Source organism: Lepisosteus oculatus, chromosome 9 (genome assembly GCF_040954835.1).
Source record: "Lepisosteus oculatus isolate fLepOcu1 chromosome 9, fLepOcu1.hap2, whole genome shotgun sequence".
Taxonomy (NCBI): domain Eukaryota; kingdom Metazoa; phylum Chordata; class Actinopteri; order Semionotiformes; family Lepisosteidae; genus Lepisosteus; species Lepisosteus oculatus.
The window spans coordinates 36,437,550-36,464,120 of NC_090704.1; the positions used below are offsets into that span (position 1 = coordinate 36,437,550).

The window sequence follows — 26,571 nt, forward strand, 5'->3', positions numbered from 1 at the left end:
CCTCACTTTTTTTTCTCTCCTCCTCCTCCTATTTCACCAGACGAATACTACTAGGTTATTTAAACACGGCAACACTGTAGCGTGTTTAACATAAATTATAGTTGTGCGCGTGTGTTCTCTTTTTATGTAGCCACTTTTAAAATGTTAGTATTATATACATTGTATTATACAAAATACAAAACTATATAAATTCCAAAATATAATTCAAGATTTGCTATCAAAAAGTCTGTAATGGTGGTAATTTCTACCAGTTGTTTTTCACCTGAAGTGCGTGTCAAATATTTACTTTAAATAATCAGCTTCTTTTACAAACAAGCAGCTAGTTAGATTCCATAAAAATAGTACATCAGAACAAAACAGACTGCAGCTTGTTTGGTCAAAAGTAATGTACGGTATTTTCGAACTACTGTAATTAATTCCCTCTTAAAACAGAAAAATAAATCTCAAGAGGTCCCAGTGCTGACATTACAATGAATGTCAAGCTTAAATTTTAAACAGTATGGCCTATTAAGAACGATTTTTTCTTGAGTCTGTATTACATTTAAATAAGCAAATTTATTTTTGAATACATTTCATTATGTTTTCAGTAACTGGTGACACTTCCTCGAGCAGCACCAGGGGAGGTCCAGCACCAGGGAAATATGCAAAGTGTGTATTTTGTTTTATTTCTTTAAAATGACAACTTGTTACATTTAGAGCTTTGCAGTTTTCTGAAATTCTGTGTAAAATAATTCTTTATAGTTTAATGTAATTGAGGTTTCAGGTATTTAACCAATGCAGTAATCTTTAAATTTAAAAGAAATCAAAGAGGAAACAGTGAAGTCAATCAAAGACACAGAACCTTTACCATTCACTTAAATGAATTTTTTAATACAACAGAATTAACAGCTATGAAAGAATATTGCACATTGACGTAAGATACTACATTTGTAATTATCTTTCAAAAGAACTGATTTGGATTACTTTAGAATATTAAAAAACAAAAAAATGAGGTAATAATTTAACAATATAAAGCACTTGGCAGAAAGAAACATTGTTGTATAGAACACAGCAAGCTGTACCTAACAGTACTAAGTAAAAGTGGCCGAACATCCCACAGTAGTCTATCAAGAGGCTGTGTGTGTAGCTTCCAGGATTGTATCAAGGCTCATAATAGATGCTAACTTGGTAAATTGCAGTTTTGCCATATTGAAATATGTTATGATTAATTGATTTGTATATTTTTTTCACATTTTTTCACATTTTCAGTGATTTTAATTTGACATCTATGTCTTAAATATTAGACTAAATCCATATATCTGAGTTTTGTATTTTTTGCACATCAGTATATTTGAAGCTACTGTACAGTAGCATGTCTGTAAATCTACTAGTTTAATGTATTGAACAATATCAGCACCATGGATACAGTGAAGAAGCTTCTGTCATTAAACAGAGGTGGTATCACAGGAACAACTTTCTTTCCATGTCTGTTTTGGGCATTAACAAGCTTTGAAATTTAACTAAATTCCAATGTTCCAAATGTTAGTTAACTGGTTAAACGAGGTCCGTTTATTGATTTAATTCTGAACAATTACCAATCAGCTATTTTTAAAGGAAAATTTCAGAACTGAATCCGACATTGTAAACTTACATATACGTTTAATTCTGTAGGCTATTTGTTATATTAAGTTTCTTTATGTACAGATTTCTGATATAATACATTATCTACAGTAGGAATTCCATATTGAAAGGCTCTCAGCAATTATGAAACCAGCTTTTAAGTTTCATTTTCACTTGTTGTTTCTGTTGTGAACACAATAATATATTATTGGAAATGAAATTGTACAGTATAAACAAGAAGCAACTCACTGTGAAACTATCGCCCATTAAAAAAAAAATCTTTTTTTGCTCATAATAAAAATCTAGACTGAAAAAATTAAGGCATGGGAGTTGTGCATTTGTGCAATGTTGTGTATTTTGTGTTCTGTAATGTCAGATATTTAAGCCATAACCAATAATTTAATTAAAGAGTTTTAGAACCTCAGATTTATAGCACAAATGCCACAATATAGCAATATTTTTAAATATTTCTTAGAGCCATAAAAACAATAGCAAATGGGGTAATGGGGGGAAAATGGTTTTGCTGACATTTTGAAGTTTAAGAATTCTTTGATGTGAATTTGTTTATATTTTTCTACTTTTTGACAGATCTTTTGTAAGTCTCATTTTGAAGCTTAAATCTTCATTAACCTAATTTTAGTATAGACCCTGATACACCAGATACTGTACAAAGCTGTGCTTTGATTGGCCTCTTTTTTGTATTTAACATTTGATTGCTCAGTCCTGTTCTTTAAATTTCTGCAGTTGTGTATATCACTTTAGGTAAGATGCAGTTAATTTAAATCACATCGCAGTATCCAGGTAGTTTAATTGGAACATCAGTAAAATTATTTGTGTACTCCGTCCCTTTTGTATACTTTATGTACTGGTTTCTTTGGTGAGCTCTTGCAGGTTTGTAAGTGTCCCTTTTCTGTAAATCAGAAAGAAAGAAATGTTAAAGACAATCAAATTATTTTGTTTTACTGCAAATATATCAGAAGCGATCTGGGTTTGGAATGTCAGAGCCTCACAGCCAAAAATAAAAATCAACCCAAAAGTAGTTCTGAAGATGAAGCTCTGGGAAAGAAGAGAAAGGGCATTTCAAATAGCTCTTTAAACATGATTTAACCTGGATGTCATGCAAAAAAAGAAACCTATTGGAAGACTTGTTCATTACAAGATAAAGGACCCACGCCTTTTCACTGTTAGTCTGTATTTTGTTTACTGTAAATGAAGTCACTGCTGAAAAAATAAAAGCAGTCAGAAACTAGATAGTGTTGGATCAAATGTCAATAAGAAAAGAAATTAATCTGCCATTACATTACCAAAAGCTGGTTTTCCTATTACCCGGCAGATTGAAAACAAAGAAAATGGAGTGCTAGGTTTTCTAATTTTCTCATTAACACGTTTTCAGCAGGTTTCTCACTTCAGTTGACATCTGCATATTAAAACATGTGAGAAGGGAAGTGTAATTGGAAATCTCCTTAGTTCAGTATCTTCCCTCACCTACCCCCAGCAGACCACTTTCCTGTATTGAGGGGAATTTAAAAAAATACAATATTGTATTAAAGTCGACGTTTTGATACTAGAGAACATGTTTTTAAATTTTGTTTGGCTTAACATTCCCTGGATTGACCAAAATTAGTAAAATGTTTAGGATTTTCAACATTAATTAAGAATTAATCATAAATAACAACCTATAGTCCTGTAACCCATGTAGAATACAGAGAGAAAGTGGTTATCAAAGCAGAGAAGAGTTTAGACAAAAGCAATACAGAATAAAATCCAACCACCATCATAACATCACTATTACAATATAAAATAGCAAATGGCAGACATATATATCGTTTAAATCTACTTTCTTAAATTAAAATGCCATAACAATTGTCAGACAATAGCAATAGCCCGGCCCTGCACCCATAGTAAAGACAAATGACATGGGCATTATTCCATTAAAGGTATTTCATAACCTTGAATTATTTTTCTGTGTGTATTGTTCTCTCCTATTCTAGAACATGACCATAACTCCCTGAGCAAAGATCACAATGGATTATCTAGTTCAGCTCACTGGAGTTTATCTGTGTTATTTCTTCATTCTTTTAATTATGAACAGCCATCAGATGTCTTGACATGCGAGATACCACATAAAATCAGATTCTTTTTAATGTTATTATTATATTATATATTTATCTCAACAAAGGGTCCTGGAGCTTAATATTTCAAACACGTGGGCACATTGGAAACACACCCATGTGGGACGCAAACACTATTATCATTTAACTTACCCCTGTGCACCACCAGATAAAGGTGCATGTAAAGACAGTAATTACAAGGACAGCCATAGACACACTGATGATGAATAAAATCTGATTGATGTTTTTTCTTCTGTGGCACTCTTCCATTGGGTCTTTTTCTACAAGGAGACAGCAGGAAGGTGTTAAATGCAACCATGTTTAAAGGTTCATGCCTGAAGTAGTTAACCAAGTACATGGCTTGTAACACTTACTCTTGTACTCCTGAACAGTCTATTTATTGTACTCTTCACACCCTATTTTTTGCTTGTCTAGATATTGCTTTTCTGTATCTCCTTGACTCATCATTTACACAGTGCGGTGCAAGCATTACTTTTTCATTCTGTTCTCTTTTCTTGGAACTTAACACAAATGTATTTTCTATACTATTCAACTTTACACTTAAGTTGATTCTGTTCAATATTTAGTTGACTAGATAATCTTCCATCAATCAACCCATCTGTTTTCTAACTACTTTGTGTAATACAGGATCACCAGAGCCTATCCTGGTAAGCAACAGGTGCAAGGCAGAATACACCCTAGGCAGATTACCAATCCATTACAGAGCAGACAGACACAGACACAAACACACACACTAACTACAGGGCCAATTTTTCCAGAAGCCAATTAACCTAGCCAATTACCTGTCTTTGGTCTGAGGGAGAAAACCAGAGCACCCAGAGCAAATCATGCAAAGATGGGGAGAACATACAAACTCCACACAGACAACAACTCAGGAATCAAATCCCAGGGCCCAGAACTGCAAGGCAGCAATGCTAACCACTGTGCCACCATGCTGCTTAAATAATTTTGGATAAAGTAATAATATAATAATGCTGATAATACTATATACTACTGCCACCATGACTACTACTGCTACTACTATTAATATAAACATACCTTTCATATCCTTCCACAATGTTAGAGTTTTTTATGTAAGTTAATTTCACAGTGTTAGTTAATTTCTGTAATTAAAAGCTTTACTTATGTACAAGTCATATGCAATAACAGACATCAGCATTGACGTTTCCTGTCAGCAAAAATCAGCAAATGTCTTTTCTCACTTCCACTTCCTCTCTATTAAAAGCCAAAACGTCATTACTTTATCTAGTTCACAGTTTCCGAATACTGGCCTTTGTGGACAAGTCTGTCTCCTAATTATGGAGGGTAACTGTAGCCATAATTAAACAATTTTGAATTGCCCGGACACAGCTGAAAGTTATATTTAGTCACATACCATTTACAATAACCTTTAAATACAATATACAATATCTATTGAGCTTAAATATTTGTGAGTAATGTCAGATTCAGGCACTTGCAGAAATTAAATCAAAGCAAATCGGGCTCTGAGATTAGTGATTAGTGGTTTACGTCTCCTCAGAGAAACATGGAGCAAAGAGCACAGCTGAAATGTTAAGTAAAAATTCATCTCACTTTAATTTGAACTTCACTAAATAATAAACTGGCAAAAGTAATTTTAAAAGGATATTTGAAAGCCTTAAATACAGAAATCTGTTAATTCTCAGCAAGACAACTAGTTACTAGGAAAAGAAAATTAGGAACTTGGTAGAGTTCCCCTAAATGGTTCAATTAGCTTCAGTAATTCTTCTTCTGATGTAGGTTAAAACTCCTCAACAGAGCATGCAATTAATAAGTGATGTACAACAGCCGTCAGTGAGGCAGTCTTCCTTTTGAAACCTCTGAAACATATCAAAACGCGGTCACTATCAAAACCTCGGCTCTACAATTTATGCTTGTGAAGAAGAAAACTACTGTGGTGTGGTGGTACATCACACAAGACCCAGTGGCACTGACTGGGTTTGCAGGCAAAACTAGAAGTTACGCCTGGCTTGAACAAGAAGTCAGACCACTGGTTCTCAATCCTGACCTTCTGGGTACCACTATGTCTGCTAGGTTTTGTTCCAACTGACCCCTAAATTACTGGTGCTTATTAATGATGGCAATCCACCTGCCTGCTTGTTTAGGCTTATTTTCTTCACACAAGTCTTGGTTTCACTAATACACTATCTAAAGTATATTTCCAACCACTTCAGCACACAGTACTTTATGCTGTCTTCCCTCAAATTCTTCAATTAAATGTGCTTCCTTATTTCTGGTTAAAAGAAATAACACGATCAGTTAATGATATACAGGCACAGGAATGATATTGTGTCTAGCATCCTCAGAATGAGTGTTTATTTTTCATTTTGTTTATTTATTAAGTGGAATTGATTCCGTTTTAGCTGACAAACCTAAATAAGGGTATTATGCATGTCTGTGGCGACTTGCTGTTATTGGGATTAGAAGGACTGTGGAAAACAATTTAGAATGTTTGGGTTGCATTCTTGTGGGCATGTGTTGTTTGTTAAAATAACAGTAAGCTGAGGTTTGCACTCACCTCTGGTTCATGTCTGATTCTTGAACTTGAATAAACAAGATTTCCCACAAGAGAACACAACAGAAGGGTGCTCTGAAACTCAGTAGCAGGCATAGGGTTGATTCCATTTCCAAATCTCATAATTTTTTAACAGTGCAAAACAAATGTAAAAAGTTGTCTCAAAAAGAAAATCTAAAATAATTTCCCTGTTATTAAAATAAGGCTGGAACAAAAAACAGAAGATACAGTGTTCCTCCAAAACTACGGGGTGACTTAAAATCATACTCAAATCTAACGGCAGGGCAGAATGACACCAGCGCTCCTGTAAGAGCAGAGCACCAGACTAGAACACTCAGCCCCTGTCCTCAGTGAGACCAGACACTTGAACCCTGATGTTACAAGATATTCGCTAAAACCACCTGAGTCAGTCAAAGAAGCACATAGTGAAATTAAAATAATGACCAAACAATGAAACAGGTCAGTAGTATATGACTTTGATGCCTGCAGCTTAGCTTCTGGTGAACATTTAAACACATCTCATATTTAATTGCATTTAGCAGCTCACAGGCACATGGGTTATACTATAATTTCAGTCTCATAAGAAACCTATTCTACGGTGACCACTTTTAAAAGCAATTACATTTCATGATAGTGTTGCTTTCTGTTTACATACAAAACCGATTCCTGTGGGGCGATCTATGTCTATTACTAGTCTAAAGTCTATTACTTTAGAGTCTTCAGTTGTATCATTAACAACTGCTTTATTTCTCTTCACTGAAAGAGAAACATCCAGACTCAAACTGTACTTATTTCATCAATGTCTTTCAGATGACTGGCTGAGGACAGTAGTAGGTGTTGCGTGTCAAGAAAAAGATTACCCATAAATCCATTCATGCATCTTATAACAGCTTTATCCGAATCAGGGCCGTGGGAGAGCCAGAGCCTTTCCCAGGAAGCAATGGGCACAAGGCAGGGCACACCCAGGACGGGATGCCACTCTATCACAGGGCACATATAGACAAAAACACACACTAACACCAGGACCAATTTTTCCAGAACCCAATGAACCTGTCAGTATGTTTTTGGATTTTGGGAGAAAACCAGAGCACCCAGAAGAAACGTATGGGAACACGGGCAGAACAGATGAAATACCCAGATGAACAGGGGGAACACATACAAATTCCATGCAGATAGCACCCCTGGAACAGAACTGGGCCACAGTGCTGTGAGGCAGGGATGCTAACCACTGCACCAGCATGCTGTTCAGAACTCTAAACTGAGTGTTTCTGCTAGATGAGCACCAGAGTTGAATCCGTGCTGCAACCATCCCTTGATGTGGTCAAGTTGCTTGTGTCTGCTTAATATGTAATCTACTAAGCACAATTGTTTAGCATGGTTTTTGAGATTGTGTCATTTGTGTGTTCTATGTCAGATGAAATCAAGATTACCATGGTGGCTTTCAAAGCTGCTTCATGCAGCTGAGCAGAACGTGATGAGATAAGACAAAACTGATAAGAAAGGCTGCAAAGCAGAGGAGGCTGTTCAGTCCGTCTTGCTCATTTGAAGAAATGCAGAAAGACAGCAATACAGAAATGGAAAAGGGAATTAAATTCAAGTAGTTTTGTTCACAAAACTTTAAGAAATAAGATCAACTATTTTTTAAGGTGACAAAATTAGAGCATGTGATGCACTGGAGAAGAAAGTAATAAAGATATTGTAAACTAAAAATATTTTTCAGAAACGCACACTTACAGTTCTACAATGATGTAGCAGGTCCTCCTAGCAGGCATGTAAACTCATTTCCTACATAGTAGTCTTGGCTTTTGCTCTTGCTTGATCTTTCATATAGCTTTGTTAATCTTAACTCAGGATAAATTGGACTAATTTCATTCTTGGATGGACAGGTTTTTAATCTAAAAATCTAAAAAATAATTAGTGCTTTTAAATGAGATACATCATTTGTGGAATGTATATTAGGATGTAAGTCTGACACACTTATCCAAATGCACTAGCATTTCTTTCTTCTGTGACTGTACCTTTCACAATGATCATTGTGCCGTTGCTGTCGTAGTTTATCATCTGGGCTTTCTCCATGTCCAGTTTGCTCCAGGTGCAGTAGTATGCGTCACTGTCCCTGACTGTCAGCTGGGAGATAAGGAACACAAAATCACAACACTGGCCTTTCACAGACAGCCGGTGTTGATACTGATTAACTACAGTGCTCGTCATGTTTGAAAGAAACACGTAGAGGACATCCATTTTTTGGGCATAGCGACGCCTCAGATACAGGCCATCCATTTCCTTCAAAGATGTTGCACATCGGATTTCGGCTGAGGAATTTTCCTTTTGGGATATTAGACCTGGCATTTGGGAGACACTGGGTCCTACAGAGAAATCAATATGGAATAGGTTAGCATGCAGTCTAAAAACTGGAAATACTCTTGCTGCTAACACTAGTAATCAGAAGTAATCAGAAGACATATGTATTCTCATTCTATACAACAGATGTTGGTACAGTATATCCCAGCTATGAACAGCTATGGTATTTCACAAAGCTGTTTCAGAATGTTCATAATTTGTTCATTTTTGTTAAGTCAATAAAAAATAATTTTAGCAAAAATAGATTTTGTTTATTGTCTTTGCTTACCAAAGCACTGTGTTTGTGCAAACATTTTGTTAACAATTTTTTATAATATGAGTACCCATTAATACCTTTAAGATAGTTACCTGTATGAAGCACAGCATTTTGAATCTGTTAAACTTTTAAGATTTTTTACTAATTAAATACATTTTAATGAGTGTTATTAATATTATTGCTGTACTATTACTGTGCTCAAAATACTAAAGTACAGTATTACAACATTACTACAGCTGCTTTTTTTAAATATATATTTATAAAAGAAATTCAATCACTAAAAACATCATATAAGCCCAAATACTGTATATAGAAACTAGTGTAAATCTTTCCTAAGTACAGCCTTAACTTTGAGTTGTCCTGCAAAAAGTTTAGTTCACAAAACAGGAAACAGAATTAAAACATAGTCCTGGTATGCAGGATATTCAGAAAGGTGTGATGAGTCTGAGCAAGCTGTAGAGCAGAGGCTCACAAGTCTGACTAACCACACAATTAACCCCCAGGGATCACGACAGGAAGTGCGCCTTGTTGCTGAAGACAGCCGGGGACTCAGGTATCAGTGCTGTTTGTCACTTTCCTGAACTCTAAATTCCTTGTCCTTGTTTCTCTGCTCTTAAAACCACTGACACTTTCCATTAACCCAGGTTATTTTTCCTTACAGTTTCAACAAATAGGATTACCACCTTTAATTCAAAACATTTGTGTTGTACACTGTGAATGACTGGGCATCTATTCCTTGCCCGGATTTTCTGCGAGACGTTTTATAATAATAATAATAATAAACTTTATTTTTTTAGTTTTAGTTACATGACAGCATTGAAATGCTTATGTGTTATTTTCTAAGTGGAAATGAATGGATATTAAAAAATAATAAATCTGCAATGATAAAATTTTATCTGTTAATACATTAATAAACTGCCCATGAAATACCTATAGGATTTAAATCTTCTGTACCTTTATAGAGATCAGCAGATAAACGAACAGATATAAGTTGTCAGGATATTTCTTCTGCTTTACAGTAATTACTGTCACCTGTTTGTGTCATTCATAACTTAACTAATTACGGAATAAGAATATGCTGCATATCCTGGATATGCTGCAGAATTAGGTCATTCAGTGCATTGACACACTGTTTTAATAAAGTATTTCTCGGAATGTAGAGTAAAGCTATTTAAAAAACTAAAGAAACGGAAGGAAAAATGCCACATTGATAAGTTTAGCTGTGGTTTTTAGAAATTCAGCTAATTGTGTCTGCAAATTGACGTAAGTGAAACATCTTTTGTTGCGCCACATTAAAGTCTTAGTAATTTTTAACATTTAGGAATATATCCCACGAATAGAACAGCTGCAATTTTTTTCTTACAAAACAGTTGTCACATTACTAGGAATTTCGCTATACTTGTGTATTTGACACAATACCTGTGTATTTGACTAATTCCTAATTTTTAAAAATGTTTTTTTTTATGGCAAAATGCATGAAAGAAGTACTTCAGTTCCCTTTGCCTTCAAATTCTTTGTTGTACTGTATGTAAGCTTTCAATTACTTCATCAAACCTTTCCCACCCTCTCACAGTATTCTTTCCACTCCTGGTCAGCCTACTGTAGGTTGCGTTGGGCAGACTCAGCCCTGCTACCATTCCCATTTGTTATTTGTAAAAAATAACAATATATGTATATTTGTACAAAAATACAGGGAGAAGTCTGCCCTGAGCTTGAACACAATCTTTCATGCTATATCCATTCCACTTGTGCATGGTTGCTTACCTTAGTTGTATGACTAAGATTTTTTACATTGACCAACCTCTTCTGATGGTTTTGGACTCAATGTGAACTCCCTGGCAAAGTTCAGAATTCATTCCTAAACTGTGTATGAAAAGTTAAAACCAGGCAGTTGTTTTATAACCGCTTCCAGTTATTAAGGGAGTTCCACTAAGTTCTGTCTTGATCTTTTTTTTAATTTGAGCTGCTCCCTGAAACAAGGCATTGGACTTATTGCCTTAAACATTATATCAGATGCCCATATTCCCCATCATGGACCATGGGGAAATTTAATGTTGCCATTCTAAATAAAACTGCATGTGGAAGAAGAATTGATTGACTGGGCCTTTCTCCATACAAGACAATAACTTTCTTGTTTAAAATCAATTTAATAATAATAACTGAAATGCAATTATCTGTGACATTTTACTTTGGCACTGTCAGTGGCTGGAACAATCTGCAGATTGAGTATCATACAGTTCTGAGCTTGATCTAAGTTGTGTGACTAAGACTTGAAACATACACTGTTGTCCACCGTCACTTCCTGTTTTCTTATGTCCCGTCCTGTTGTGGTATTATTTTTTTAATTAATTGTTCTTTCCTTTCTTTCATGACTTTGATTTCTGTGCAACCCAGGTGTGAGCCTCTTAGCCAGATCTATATAGTTCATTAAGAAATGAATGCTTTTTTGTCAAACATTTACACAGAAGCAGCAGTTAAAAGTCAGTGTCTGGTATGGTGTGTTTCCCTGCATGTTTAATGGAATGCATTTTCATTTCATTTTTTAAAATGAAGGCTATTTTCACTGAAAGAAGAAGCAGACATCAAAGCTAAAAAGGATCAGCTCTGCTTGCATGAGCTTGTACCCAGTTCAGAGCTTTGTTTGTGGTTGGCAATGACCTTGTACATGCTCTTACATTCTGCACCCAGGTTGAAAGGGTCTTTTTTCAGTCTATTTGCTCTTTAGCTGTTTCAGATTATGAGGTGAAGAGAGATCAAATTTGAACATATTTCTTGCCTATAAAACATTACAGGTTACACCAAAGCACAACATTTTGGTTAACTTTATTTTCTCTAGATTTCCTCAGTTATCCTTTGCCCATTGCACCATATGCAGCAATGGATCTTAAAAAGTCGAAGATCAAACAGTGGTGCTGTTGTTTTCATACTAGACAGACAGGAGTTTTGTCAATACCTATTGAAAGCTGTTTCAATGCAATCATGACCACAGCTGTAACAGTACGGTTCTACAGGTATTTTAGCTATAATAGGCTCAGAAATGTCAATTTAGTTGTCTTGTATATGCCACGCAAAATTACATTTAAGGAGACAGTACTAACCTTCTTGACACTGTGCTGTGAGTAAGGTGATGAAAAACATCCACAGGACAGTCATCATTCTTTTCATCTTGAAGATGTCTCTGTCACCTTGGTTGCAAATCAACTACCACAGATCAGTTCACATAAGCTCTTTAAGTGTGACAGAGGCTGCTTTGAATAAAAAAAAGAGTGTAATGAAAGAAAACAAGGTGGGTGGTGTGGTGTGAGAGCCCTTTAACTGTCAGGAAGTAGAGTCTCTGTTCTCCCGTGATGTCTTTGCTTGAGGTTTTTTTTGCTCATGCAGATCTGGTGCTTGTAAGCACTTAGAGATTCTCCACAAAGGTGTCAATTCAGATGTCAGATTCAGTCCCTGGAGATATGAAGTATCTGCTGGTTTTGAGTCAGGCCAAATTCTTTTTGGCCTAATTCTAATTGGTTTAACCTTATTTTTTTAGATTTTAACCACACGAAAATTACAGCATTTACCATAAGCTTAAGTATGAATGCAATTCGATGAATTAATCCTTTAATAATTTCCTGGCCTGGATATGTCTCTTGCCTTAAACAAACAGCTAATAGCAAACCCAACTAGCTTCTCATACTATCCATCCATCAGTTTTTTAAAAACTTCATTCAATTCAGGGTTGTGAGGCAGCCAGAGCCTATCCTGGCAAGCAACAAACACAAGGCAGGATACACCCTGGATGGGATGCCAGTCTATCACAGGGCACACATAGATACTAAAACATGCACACACTCACATTAAAGCTAAGATTCCCAGGAGCCAGATAACTTACCAGTTTTTGGATTGTGGGAGGAAACCGGAGTACCCAGAGGAAACCTATGCGAATACAGGCAGAACACACAAACTGTACACAGATAGTACCACAAATCTGTAATTGGACCCAGTGCCCCAGTGACGCAAAGCAACAATGCTAACCACTGTACTGCACACAGCTTTTCATACTAATTGAATTCTGAAAAATTTTGGTCATTTCTTTTTAAATTACAGGACCTATGATGCTAAAAACTCAAAACAGCTTGAGGCTACCCTGCGAAAAATTAGGCAATTAAGTTGAAAAACATTACCTATTGAATACCCTCTTGGCAGAGCGTGTCGGAAGCTAATGCTGTCAAGTTGGAAATGAAGTGAGGTCAATATCTAAATCTCATTACAGAGGTAATCAATCTGTACTATTCTGTAATATTTTATTAATGCTTTTTAATCTCTGATACCCTTAAAAGACCAGAAGGCTTAATATTCTTTGACATGACTCTTTAGTATCATCCTGACACTTCTATGGGTTATTATAATAATTGTATAATGCTCAAGAGAAATTAAAAGAAGAGCACAGGAACCACTAACTTAGAACATAGGAAAAGACAGAATGAAGGGAAACTATTCCTGTGTCTAACTTGTTTGAGTATTAGTAGGTAGTTCTGAAAATATGTATCCTACTTTTGGATAAATTTGATGACTTTTGGATGTGACTCTCTAGTTTGAACCAGACACACATAATTCTTTGTGTAATTCTGAAGTTGTACATTAGGTAGACACTGTGAAGAGATTTAGGATTTTGAAACACTGTACAGTATATCTTGTATATATGACTGTCCTCCTTGTTCTCAACACTAAACAAATTCAGCAAAATTCACAGACTTTTCTATTCATTGGCTTTAATAATCAATTCAGCACAGTCAGCCATTATAGGTTATCTGCCAAAACTGTGCTGATGTCAACATGTTCTTTTTCTGTGATGAACAGTTATTTAAGAGTTTTGGCACCTTTTATGGGCATTCTGTGTTCCATTGCACAGTCTGTGGTTTTTGTCAGAAAATCACTCACCTTTTTGACACCTCCAAAAATAATCTTATCACTAGTGGTACTCATTACTCAATAATACAACAGTATCTGATCACATGACTCCTTGATAACTGTCTCTCACAAATGTGGTTCCTAAGTAGAATTTCTTAAAAATTAAGAAATATTGCCAGTATGGTTTTAGAATTTACTGCAGTGAGGTGAGGTTAGCAATTCAAGGCTATTTATGTATAAAATGTTCAGAGATGTTTTTTTACATGACTTTAAGTGGTTTCACTGAAAACAGCTTTTGTAACTAGGACCTGCAATAAGTGATAATTTCAACTCTCCTACCATGAGAAATTATAAATCCTTTTATGGAAGCTTCCTTCTCCTACAAATACAAATCCACCTAGTAGTGGGCTTTCAAATTTGGATTTAGTATATATGCAAGAGGGCGGCTTACTGTAGTGGTGCAGAGGTTAGCTTTGCTTTGTCCTGGGGTCCTGGGATCAATTCTGAACCTGGACCTGTCCTGCATGGAGTTTGTATGTTCTCCCTGTGATGGCAGGACATTTCCTATTTCCTATTTCCTAAGTGAAATTTGCATTTCCTAAGTGTGCTCTGGGTTTCGTCCACATTCCAAAGACACTGTGGGATGTTATAGTTCAAGTAGGTAGCTGCGTCAGCAAGCGTAGGCTGTAAAGAAACAAGTAAAGGTTTATTTAATAAATATTTTATTTCAGAGAAGAAAAGAAACTCAACGTTTTGGCTGTGGAGCCTTCTTCGGAAGCCCCTTTACTTGAATAAACCTTTACTTGTTCCATTGCATACTGGGATGTTAGTTGACTTCTGTAAAAGCTGACCCTGCAGTGAGTGTGTGTGTCCGGTCCATGGTCCTCTATGGCCCTGGATTAGATAAAGTGGTTAAAAGATGGATCGAAGGATGGAAGAGTTGATAGCAATATCAATATAAATGAGATCAGCAACAGTATAAATAGCATAATGTTTTTACTGTGCTACACTTGCTTGATGTTCCTATTAGAAGCTGTATTTATCTGTTGCCAAGCAAGCAGAAGAAAGCGCTCTAGAGTTTGTGTGCTGTCACAAAAACAAAGCTGAATGTGGAAGAAGAAATGCACTTACTGCTAATAGTTCAATTAAACAATTACAAAAGCTGGTGCAATGAAAACAAATCAACTTTCCTGTACAATAATAATAATAATAATAATAACACTGAGTAGAGTATTGGACCTAAGAAGTTGCAGGATAGTCTCTCACTCTCTCCTTATTGGTATTTACAGAATTAATGAAATTATCGATTTGAAAGAAGTCACAAATATCAGAAATATTACAATTACCACCAATATTATACGTAATATGTGAGCATCTAGCCCATTTGTTTAATTTTATTCCTACTGCACTTTTTTGGGCATCTCTACTGCCCTCTTCAGATTAAACAGACTAAAACAATAATTCAAAGGACAATGAACAGTCAATCTGTTTGCATATTTTTAATTTTCCATTTTACTTTATAAAAATATTAAAGTCAAAGTTTAAAGCCACACACAGCAACATTAATCATGATTGTTTGATACTTCTACAAAATCATCAAAAATAAAAGTACAGTACAGTTTGAGAGGCCTTTCACCTGAAGAAGGCTCCACGGCCGAAACGTTGTGTTTTCCTTCTTCTTTTTTTCAGCATGGCATAAACCTATTACTTGTTCCTATACGGTGTTAATGTAACACAACTAATTTTTTAAGCAAAGAGATGTTGCAAAAGGCAAGCAAATGCACCTTGAGTGCTAACAAACTGTCAAAACTGTATAGCCAGTTCTTTTTCTTTGGGCAGAAATCAGAAAATCAGAAATCAAGCTCAAACAAATGTATTAATTTAACAAACAGAAAAGCTGAAACCATCTTAGGATGTAGTTTAACTACTCTAGTTGAATCAAAGGATGCTGTATATTCATTTAAGTCTATAGGAATGATCTATTACTTCCTGAACAATAAATCATTACGTATTAAAGATTAGGCAGTGATAATTACCAAGACTAAATTAAAAAAGAGAGAAACAAGTTTACACACATTCATTCTGTAGCTAAATTATGACTGATCACTGATTTATGATTTTTGAAGAGAGTCAAAAAATTGTTTTTGACAAAAGTCCAAGACAGATATGTCAGGAGAGCTGTGTGAGAAGCCAGGCATCACTGCTATAATAACACCCTGGTAGTGTGTCTCATTGTCTTCTGATGCATTTGAACTTGATGGACATGGTTAATTGGGTCACAACTGATGATACCTTGACAGAATCCACAACTGACCTTATATGATTAAACCCTTTCTGATTGTCACATGCTGAACATTTGTACGATGTTTTTCCAAAGATATACAGTAGTAATGCTACTGGTAACTTCTGCAGTACAGAACTTCACAGTGCCCCAGCAATTTTATAACATGGCTCCAATGTGGAAGCTCTTGCGATATTAAATTAAAAATCCAAATTGATTTGGATGGTCTTGCATCTCTTTAATCGACATTATACAACAGATAAGAACAAAATGAAAAAATGAAAAGGAGATTAAAAAACATTAAAAAGAAGATGCTAATCTCAAAAGTGAACCATCTGTTAACCTGTGATGTCCAGTTTCTAGGATCTAGGTGCTCCATTCAAGATCCTCCAACAATCTTGTTGTTTAGCATTTGTGTTAATGATCATCCAGTGATAACATTTGGCCCTGCTGAATGAATGAAAAGCATGAAAGGGAAATTAGAATTACTGTTATTGTCACCTTCTGGTTGAACTGCTTTTCTTCATTAACTATATAAATTAGTTAATTTATTCTTCAAATGGTAAGCTTATTTTCCCTATATTTAAGAAAAAAATGTATTCTTTTTCTAATGACATACAGTATGAAATACAGTACATGTACTGTATAGATGTGGTATATCCCAGTGGCCCTGATTCCCTCATCAATCATGGTTAAATATATTTTCTTTAAAAAAGGAAAACTTTAGACTTGCTTTCAACACAGCTATACACTGCACCTCCATCAGTATTGTGCTGAATTCTTTTGAAGATCTTATACAGCAAGAAACTGGCAGATGTTGCAAGTGAGGATACAGTCAGGATCAGCGGCCATCTTGTGCGGTCTGGTTTTGGTACTGCGGTAAATTCCAGTCTTTCTTTTGAATCTCCAGAACCTGGCAATACTGTTTCAGAAAAATACAATAAAACCAAAACAATTTTCAGTTACAGTATCTTAACATGAGAATAGCTGTGTCTTCTTTATTGTTAAACATAAAATAATCTTCCCAACAGTAGTTTCTGTAAAGACTGCGAGGAGTCATAGCAATACTGTAATTCTCTAGCATTATGAATAACTAGTATTATGCAATACAAAAATGTTCAGTTACCCCATACACTTGATAGTAAAACATTTGTTCCCAAGTGAAAAAAATGACAGGAAATGTCAATTTGTTCTGTATAAAACTCCATATATTTATTTTTGCTCTATTGAGCAAATCAGATATCTTAACAAAATAGATTTTACAGAGCTTAATAATAATTCTGTCAGTTATATTTTCACCACATGCATTCATTTTTAGATCCCTTTATGAGTTCATAGCTAGTTGTTCATCATTAACACCATGATAAGGTTCAGGAGGAGTATTGTCTTTGATGACTCTGCATAGCATTTATGGAGAACAATTTCAATAATGCTTACAAAATTACAGATCAGATCAGGTTCTCACATGATTGTGTTAAAAGCAGAAATGCCTCATCTCTGCAATGTGATTCTGGCTAGTGAGAAATTGCAAATCAGAAAAAGTCAGAAGTAACTATTACTAACTCAACTGTTTATAGCAATATACATAACACTGGCTTGCATCTCTGTTTGTAAGTGACTATGCTGTTTGTTATCTGTTTTGAAATCTACTTTTAAAAATCCTTAACTTTCAAGGTCTGTTTTTGCTATGGATAAATAAAGAACAAGATCAACTATGCACCACACTTACAGTATGTAACATCTTATGCTGGTTACTGCAGTTGTATACCATTGCGTTTCTGTAGTTAAATTCAGAATTTTAGCAGCTTTGGGTATAATTTTTACTATTTAAATGTTTTGATCTCTGTATATCACATTGGTAAGGATGGGGGAGCTCACCAGAAGTTAATACAGCTGTTCCTTCAGTCACTCCTTGTTTTATCACAGAGCAGGTGTAATTGTGGATAAGCTCCCTGCTGATAGTCAAGGTGTTGTTCAGGAAGTAGCGGCCGTCAGAGGCCTGTGTGACTTGAAGGTCTGATCCTTCAGTCACAACAGTGCCCCTCTCATCAGACCACTGGATCTGCCCCTTGGGGTAACCTCCTTCAGAGATACAGGACACAGAGCTAATAGCGACCCCGCTATCAGCCCAAGGGTGTACTATTACAGGTGTGCTGTAGGGAGCTGCCATGAAAAATGAAATGGAGTAGAATTAGCTGTCACCTTAGTGAAATCCTCATTGTCTTCGTATCTGTAGCAACCTTAAACTAGCAGGCATTCCCAAATACTTTGATCCACAGAACAGAACATATTCAGAATGGAGAAATAAAACGAATGTTTTATGACGGTCAAATTTATCCTTCCTTTGTGTTGAATTGTGGAACTGATTTTTTTTGCTGAAATCTTTCCAAATGAAACAGTAATGCATTGACACTCAAAGGCTTGCAGTCATGCAGGCAGGAGTGTCAGTTTTAACCTGTCACACCAGTATGGTTTCTTTTCCTAATTTAAAGGACAAGTTCTAACTTTTCTTGACATACATTTTGCATCTACATCATATTAAAATAATTCATCATACTGTATGCAACTATTTCCTCAGAACATCTCTCCACAAATGTAGAAAAAACGTTTTCAATGGCCTGAATCCAGGGTTTCCTGTTAATTCTTAATATTTCAGGGTAACTAGTGTGGTAAATGAAATGATAACCATATTTACCTTGGAGTTTTAATTTCACAATTGTATTATCATAACCCCCATCTGTTACTACCATACATTTATAATTGCCCTCGTCCTGGGATTTTGCTCTTTTTATCAGTAGGGATACATCCTTCCTCTTGCTATCCCAGGGCTGGTGGAATAATCGGACACGACTATCCATTTCCACAACGTACGACTGTGTAATGTTTAAAATCATCAGGGCCTCACGCATCCACAGCAGTTTTGTGACAACAATGTCATCTCTCACACTTTTTAGAGTGCAGTTAATTACAGTGTCATCATTGTATTCTCCAGTAGAATCAGCACAGATGAGCTCCAATAACTCTAAAATTCAGGAAACAAAAAAAGGAATATGATTTTATGCAAACAGCCATACAGATGCTTGGATTTTTAAGGTAAAAAAGTTTTATTATATTTAAAACAAACACCTACAGTACACTTGTCTCAGGTACCTATACTGTAGATATCCTTTTTTCTTAATAACACCTCTATTGCAAGGATTCTATATTAATTATATTTTTGAGATGAAAGGTTATATCACAGGCTCTTACGGGGCTTAGCATTAATTGAAACACAGATATTTAATATTTACAGTAATTGTAAGTAGTAATTTGTTATTTTACTATAAAGCATTTTTGCTTTGATTAATATTATTCAATGAACAGATCCAAAATGACAGAAATCCCTTTCTCTGTGGTTTTATCATTTTTAGCTGTCAAAACACTGGTCCCCATTACATGTAGACCTACAATAGGTTTTTGTGAGATGAAGGCTGCTAAACAAAATGTTCTGAAAATGCAGGAGGACACATATTAACATAATATACTGCATACATATTAATATAAATAATAATATTTAATATTGTTCTGAATGCCATGCAGGTGATACCTATACAAGTCTACTCAACTTTAACCAAACCTGCATAAATTCTGCAGAATCTGCTGATGTCTTACAGATATACAGTAAGCCTATATACAGCACACATATTTGAAATAGCTCAAGCTGATATGTCCTCAGTTGTAATCACCAGGACAGGACACCGGACAGTCATAGGACACACATTCCAATGCTGGGGACAATTAAGAGAGTTAATTAAGCATGCATTTAGCAATGTGGGAGAAATGTGGTCACAGGAGGAGTATGCAAATTGGTAAAAGAAACAGATGGATAATAACTCAGAAAGTAATGCTGAAACAAATTAGAAAATAAAATATTTTTACTGGAAGCTCTGTTTCAAGACAGCTCATCTTGGTTTTATGGTTTTGGTTTCATAACAAACTGTTCTAGTATATGGTATGTTCTAAGGGTTCTACTGTGTGTCCAAGCTCTGATGTACAGTACCAACTTTAGAACCTTACTGTTACTTCCATAGCCTGGATTTATGATACACTGACAAGGTCAACTATTCATTGAAAGATGCCACAATCGATTATAAACATTTGCCAATAAATACATAGAAATAATTTTATTCAAAAAGATGCTCATAAAATCAAATATTCAAATATTGAACTAATACTTCAGCAATAACAGTGAGACATACTGTACAGACCATTGTTCTTACTCAGAGACAGGACAGAATTAGAATATTGTACTGGAACACTCACTTCCTGAAGAGGATGATTGGGGTAATACACACAAAAACAGGGAAGCAAAGAAGAAAAAAGACTTCATCTTGTCAGCAGATTCAGTCATCATCTTTCCTGTTCTGAAAGAATAAATACAGAAATAAAACAATATACACTTATAAACCAGGTGGAAATTCCTTACATACATTCCTGTTTTTTAACCTCTAAAATTAGAAGGTAAGCCAAATTTCCAGAGTTCATTAGGTTTGATAAAATAATAACTCAGGGTCACAAAGTGCTGCGATAGTTAGAACTTATGCCTGACAGCTCTTGGTTACTGAGTTTCGAAATGGCCTTGCCTCTGTATGATGTTTACATGCTCTACACTGCAAAATGCAGTACATGCTTTCTAGCTTTATTAGTCCTTTAGATTGCCCCATTGGAGACTATGCCCTATGACTGGCCAGTGTACTGTACAGGATGTACTGTATCCTGCTTTGCTCTCATCTTCTGCTGGGTTAGATTGTGACTATGGCTTACTGTGACCCTGTAATGGATTAAGTGGTTATTGAAAACAGATGGATAATAACTCAGAAACTAATAATCAGAAAATGAAACGTGCCTAATGGAAGCTTTTTTTCTTAACAAGACAGGTCAAGCAGGTTTTGAGTATGTGCTCTATTAAGATGTGCTCTAGTAAGATCTTAAGATAAGATACCGGCTGGATAAACAAAAAGTGTTGAGACAGTTTAGAGACTCCAATTAAACTAGCCAGCACATCTTTGTGAGGCTGGATAATTTCCCCCCAAAACCCAGCAATTTCCACAGTGATGGCAGCACAAATTCCACACTGAAGGCAGCCCCATCCAGAAGCACAATCAGGATCACTCTCCCATGCTGAAGAGGCGGTGTTATGGGACATTTTCAAGTGGAATTAATGTGGACAGGCTTTCACTATCTGCAAGATTCTTGAAATCCTTCCAGGGAAAATCCAGTCAAACTACAATATTACATTTGATGTTGCAAATTCTAGAACCAAAATAGTTAACGATATGTGATGTTTGAGTCCCAGTGCTAGGTGTAGCTTGCCCTCTCTTAGCTATGATTACAAATGTCATTTCAGTCATAGTCTCTTAAAACTGTTTTCCGTAGTCAACAATTTCAGAAACAATCTGTTTCAGGTAAACAAAAGAAGTCCTGTTCTGTCCTGTCAGTCCTCAGCTAATGCATAATTAAGTTAAAATTGATTATTAATTAATTACACAGAATTTAATCTTCAACAAACTATGATTATAATAAACATTCTTAGTTTTTTCAATGACCCAAATGTTTAAACTCCAGACATATCTAAGGATACATGGTAGCCTAATAATTTATTTAGTAACTTTTACAAAAACAACCTTGTTATTATCGCTTAAAAGCACTTAATGGTTATAAACCTAAGTTGACTTATTCAGAAGAACTAAATTTGGTCCTCTCTATACATAAGGGAAAGACATAAGGGAAAGACAAGTCCAGGACCACATCTTAAAAAAGTGTGTACTACATTTTTGGACTACATACAATATTAATATTATTTGCATTTTCACACTAGTGTCCACTTTTTTTATTTACCTGGACTATGACCAACGTAAAGGATCATTGCAATAGACTGAAATGTTCATCCTGTTTATTTTAGATTTAATTTCCAATGTGTGTCCATGACAGCATCATTACAATTGCCAGTCTTTTTTCTCAGGTCAGTTTCCTAGCATTTGTGTATATCTGATAACTAAATAAACTCAGATTTTGTACAGTGAGTGCCAAGAAACAAAAATCAACAATTCAGATTTAATATCTTTGCAAATACAATTTACATACTAAATAAGACTCTTTATAAATATTAGAGTTCAAATTGAAAGTTTGGAAGTAGTTCCCAGCAATCCCCAGCTGTTTAGGGGTAAACATGCTTTATAACCATGATTTCCCAGCATTAATCACACTAACAAGCCTCCATTATGCAAGTGCCACCACCAACACAGCAATCCGCTGTTTTTTTTAAGGTGTTCTAACTTGGTTCATATAGCCAGGCAATGTTTCCTCATACCAAGACAATAAATTAATAAATAAGAAGTGCTCTTTCTTTATCCATCATGATCTTTAGCAAACATGCTATTGAGGCTTTATGGTATCTTCTAAATTAGGCTAGTTGCAATGAACCTTAGCATACAGTACTTCAGTTAAGTATTGTAACAGAAGAGACTTCACAAGCTAGAGTGTATTTGAGCCAGATTTATTGCCCTATGTGATGAAAGGAGATGGTGCACAGTATAAAACATTATAAAACATAAACTGTTTTGGAAAAGACAGAAAGTGGTGGCAAGAAATTCAATTTCGCAGTACAAAGTCTACATTACTCGACAGAGCCTAATAAAGTACTTTAACCCAAGATAACGGCCTGTAAAACAGTGAAATATATTATATAATACCCAGTTGGCATTCCCCATGCACAGGTGTTTTCCCAGGAATGTATTGGAACATCTATCTCTATGTGCTTAATTCAGTGTATTGTCCATTGTTACATATACCAAATACTGAATCGATAGCTGTTCTTCACAGGTACTGGAAAGAAGGGCAGGGATGAAGAGAAATATTGAATTGAATGTCTCAAAATATTTATTGTTAGAATCCTATATCTACATCTTATAAGTAAATTGATCATTTAAGTAGTGGAAGAATGATTGTGCTCAAAAGTAGCTTATACAAACGTACTAAGTAAATTACACTCCCGTTCTGTTATTGAAAGCTGGTTATTCCTAGTGAGGGTTGTGGCAGAGCCTATCCAGAAATCATAAGATACAAAGAGGAATGTCACCCTGGACACCCTGGACAGGACACCAGTTCATCACAGGATACAGTACATACAGGAGCAATTTAGAGACACCAATAAACTAAGCCAGCAAGTGCTTGGGAGACGGGAAGAAATTGAAACACACAGGAAAAATCCACAATTTCTCAAGGTGAACGTGCATACTCCACACAGAAGGTATGTCCACACAGTATGGACCCCTCAGCCCTAATTCCCACACCACTGTGCGGCCCAACAACACTGTAAAAGTGAAAATAAAAGGCAGCAATTTAAGTATTTACAAGGCTCAGGTGTCTTCAGTACTGTTACAACTCTCTTGACATCTATTCTTTCACACATGCTCTTGAAAATGAAAGAATATATAATCGAATTAACAAGAAAGCTTAAGCTTAAATGTAAAAATTAAATTCCCTGGTTTCATTTTAGAGGCTTCACAATGAAAGGTTGGGTGATTGTTAGTTTGTATCAGATATTGTATATTTTTGCATATGTATATTTAATGCCTTATTATTCATTTAAATGTCTGCAACAATCTTCAGTTGTATTTATTCATTATTTATATCAGTTTTAATAATAGATTATAAAAAAATATTTTTATGGGTACTTAGTAAGTCTACTTTTAGTTCTCCAAAACAGTCTACAATAAATTATTTGATCATTTTACTCCCCTGCATCAGAAATCAATGATAACAGTTAGCAGGAGTCGTTGGAGTTATGTAGAATACAATTTTAATGAACTGCTACTAGAATTTAATATAGTTCTGAAAACCTACTGTACGTATCTGTAGGATCATAATTAGAAAATAATTACAATGGTTTTTGATGTCAAAATTGTCATAAATTGTATTTTGGAGATATCATAACATATTGGTATTCCAAAGCTAAAGTACAGAAGCACAGTTAAAGAGGAAACTTTGGGGATCTAGGAATTTTCATCATCATCAACAACAATAACAACCATTCACCAGGGGGTTCCAGTACTGTATATTGAACCAAAAGGCATTAGTTCTAAACTTTATAAGTGGAAAGCTACATCATGAAATTAAAATTGTGCTCATTTTGTGCCAGACATTTGAGGCCATTAGTATTTATTTTGATGCATTATTAATTAGTGGAGATTACATGCTTCATTTACGGTAACAAAGTCTATTAAATATTTCATTTGCAATAAAAGAAATTCTAAGGCACATGTTAAAATAATTAAAGTAGCACATGATTGTATTAGCCTCATTTCTTTAACTCCATTTAACCTTTGTGCTGTGGAAAGGGGATTTGTTCTGCACACCGTTTTATACACTGTTAATTACAGTCTAAGTTAATTGAATACTGGTATTTGCGCTCACTTGGTAAGACTTAGAGAAATTGCCTACTTACCACAGTACGTCCAGAAATTTATGAGTGAAACAAAACAGCTTTTTTTACACAGAAAAACAAAGAAATCTACGTCTGTTTAGTCCATTCCGTGCTCATAGTGTTTTGTTGTAGTGTAGCGACTTTCACTACGGTACTGTAAATAAAGAAGTTTCACTTTGACTCAACAAATGCCACAGGCGAAACAGACGTCAATTAAATGAGATCCAAAGCACTACAGTGGCCGAATTGGTCGGCTTTTGTTGGACTGGGAAATTCCAGGCGTCGCCCAAATGGCATACCAAATTAATCAAATAAGGTTATAATAATAAAAATAATAAGGTTAATATAATTAAAATTCAACCGCCCAACACACACATCCACACACACACACACAAGCAAAACTGATTTTTTATTTGTCTGTTCCGTACTGTATTACTTCGTGCTGAACGAGTTGACGGGTAACTGGGCATTGATTAAACATGCTGCAGGCTACATTTGCACCATGAATGAAAACTCTCACAGACTTCCTCAGTTCATGCTACTGTAGATCATACACAAATGTTTGGTTTATTTTTTAGTCTCAGCAACATACAGTATGTACAGAAGCCATTGTACTGTATTTCTGTGCACCCAGCGGATTGCTGTGTAATTTTCTATTTGATTGAGCAGCGTACAGTAGGTGTAACAGAATAACCGGACGAAATGTGCGGTACATTGAAATGAGATAATATTTAAATACCGATTTAGATCAGTCGTTGTAGAAAGAGGAAACAACGAGACTGCCTCTTTCCTTTTTCTCTTCACATTTTTTTCTTTTTCGGTCCGTACTGCACCTAACCCTGGCCGCCCAGGAGGTCTAAATGGATCTGCATTCATTAATTTGTCGAGTTTATGTGCTTTACTCGACACTGGGAACAGGAGAATTCCAACAAATAATCAATTTTGTAAAATGCAAAAATCAAAATTGTTAGGAACACAATGTCTTTGGCATCATTTCTGTGACCAGTTCAGGTTCCACAACTTCAGACAAACTGACAGTTAAAGGAATGTTAAGTATTAAATGTGAACTGTATTTTCTAATAAAGAGGAAAATTCGAATGGAGAGAGCATAAAAATATAATGATAAAGTTTTTCTTCCCCTATAATTAAATGCTTTCTCAAACATTGTATCGAAATATGTATGTAGACATTTAATGTAATAAAACTGGCTTTAAACAATGCCATCAAAAAATATATTTCTAAGCATGGCAAACAGTACTGTATATCCACAAGGCCTCTCCAATGCATATACAGTACATACTGTTCCTGGTCTCCAGTCTCTATCATATAAAGTACTAATACCTTTTTTTTCCTTGCTTCACTGAACTTTCACATCGTTAAGTTTGTGAGCTTATCTAGACACTCACACATAATTATGTTAATTATGTTAAAAGAAGGGCTATTAGATACTGTAGCTACAAAACTGAAAGCTAACTTGAGATAACTCGTTATCTCAAGTCAGCTTTCAGTTTTGTAGCTATCTAATGTTGCTGTCCTGGTACCAAAATAGAATACGAACGATAAATGTATAGAGAGCTTTGCAAAAGTATTCAGACCCTTGCACAATTATCACATTTTGATGCTTTAAACCTGGGCGTTATGACACTTTGATGTAGCAATGAATATGTTATATACACAACATACTCCACACATTCAAAGCACAAAACAAAAAGATTAGATAATTAACATGAAAGAATGATTGAAAAGATGATCTCTGTAAGGTCATCAGACAGGTAATGAATTTCAAGGAAAGGATTCAGCAATGAAGACCAAGGAGCTTTCAAAACAACTTGGCACAGATTTTCTACATGTTGTAGACCGACACAGATCACAGGACACAGGAGAAAGATAGAAAACAATTTCTAAGACACTTAATACCTATGAGCATAGTGAAGTAAATCATTAAGAAGTAGAAGACATCCAGACACTGTCTAGATAAGGCAGTCAGTTCAAATGGATTAACCAGGAAATGAGTAAACAGTGACTTTGAAAGAGCTTCTGTGTTCAGTGGCC

The 26,571-nt window shown here is 35.3% G+C and overlaps 2 protein-coding genes across 6 annotated transcripts; both read right to left on the reverse strand.

The window, feature by feature from the left end:
* Positions 1-891: 891 nt before the first annotated feature.
* On the reverse strand, positions 892-12,182 carry LOC107078478 (uncharacterized). Of its 2 annotated transcripts, XR_011190469.1 has the most exons (5): positions 11,980-12,182; positions 8,283-8,630; positions 7,695-7,797; positions 3,864-3,991; positions 892-2,509 (listed from the first exon to the last, which is right to left on the reverse strand). XR_011190469.1 is itself a non-coding variant. In XM_015356068.2 (4 exons), the coding sequence occupies exons 1-4, from the start codon at positions 12,044-12,046 to the stop codon at positions 2,378-2,380; spliced, it is 675 nt and encodes a 224-aa protein (XP_015211554.1). In that variant the 5' UTR covers positions 12,047-12,175; the 3' UTR covers positions 892-2,377. The 2 variants fall into 2 exon arrangements, 1 of the variants encoding a protein (XP_015211554.1); XM_015356068.2 differs by lacking the exon at positions 7,695-7,797 and having other exon boundaries at positions 11,980-12,175.
* Positions 12,183-15,258: 3,076 nt separating this feature from the next.
* Positions 15,259-24,880, reverse strand: LOC102694760 (programmed cell death 1 ligand 2-like). 4 transcript variants are annotated; one of them, XM_015356065.2, is made up of 6 exons: positions 24,541-24,880; positions 20,358-20,458; positions 18,751-19,077; positions 17,934-18,218; positions 16,789-16,977; positions 15,259-16,502 (listed from the first exon to the last, which is right to left on the reverse strand). In XM_015356065.2, the coding sequence occupies exons 2-6, from the start codon at positions 20,446-20,448 to the stop codon at positions 16,480-16,482; spliced, it is 915 nt and encodes a 304-aa protein (XP_015211551.2). In that variant the 5' UTR covers positions 20,449-20,458; positions 24,541-24,880; the 3' UTR covers positions 15,259-16,479. The 4 variants fall into 4 exon arrangements, with proteins under 4 accessions (XP_015211551.2, XP_015211550.2, XP_015211552.2 ...); XM_015356064.2 differs by having other exon boundaries at positions 15,259-16,505; XM_015356066.2 differs by having other exon boundaries at positions 15,259-16,505; positions 16,813-16,977; positions 24,541-24,879.
* Between the last annotated feature and the right edge of the window lie 1,691 nt (positions 24,881-26,571).

What these genes read in the sequence shown, in the direction of transcription:
- LOC107078478 (XM_015356068.2), bottom strand. Translation starts at nt 12,046, where the DNA reads ATGAAAAGAATGATGACTGTCCTGTGGATGTTTTTCATCACCTTACTC. An exon ending in CACAGCACAGTGTCAAGAAG is followed by an intron (nt 8,631 to 11,979) that starts GTTAGTACTGTC and finishes ATTTCTCTGTAG; the next exon opens with GACCCAGTGTCTCCCAAATG. An exon ending in TTATCTGGTGGTGCACAGGG is followed by an intron (nt 2,510 to 3,863) that starts GTAAGTTAAATG and finishes TCTGATTTACAG; the next exon opens with AAAAGGGACACTTACAAACC.
- LOC102694760 (XM_015356064.2), bottom strand. Translation starts at nt 20,448, where the DNA reads ATGATGACTGAATCTGCTGACAAGATGAAGTCTTTTTTCTTCTTTGCT. An exon ending in TGTGAAATTAAAACTCCAAG is followed by an intron (nt 18,219 to 18,750) that starts GTAAATATGGTT and finishes TTTTCATGGCAG; the next exon opens with CTCCCTACAGCACACCTGTA. An exon ending in AACAGCTGTATTAACTTCTG is followed by an intron (nt 16,978 to 17,933) that starts GTGAGCTCCCCC and finishes TTTCTGAAACAG; the next exon opens with TATTGCCAGGTTCTGGAGAT.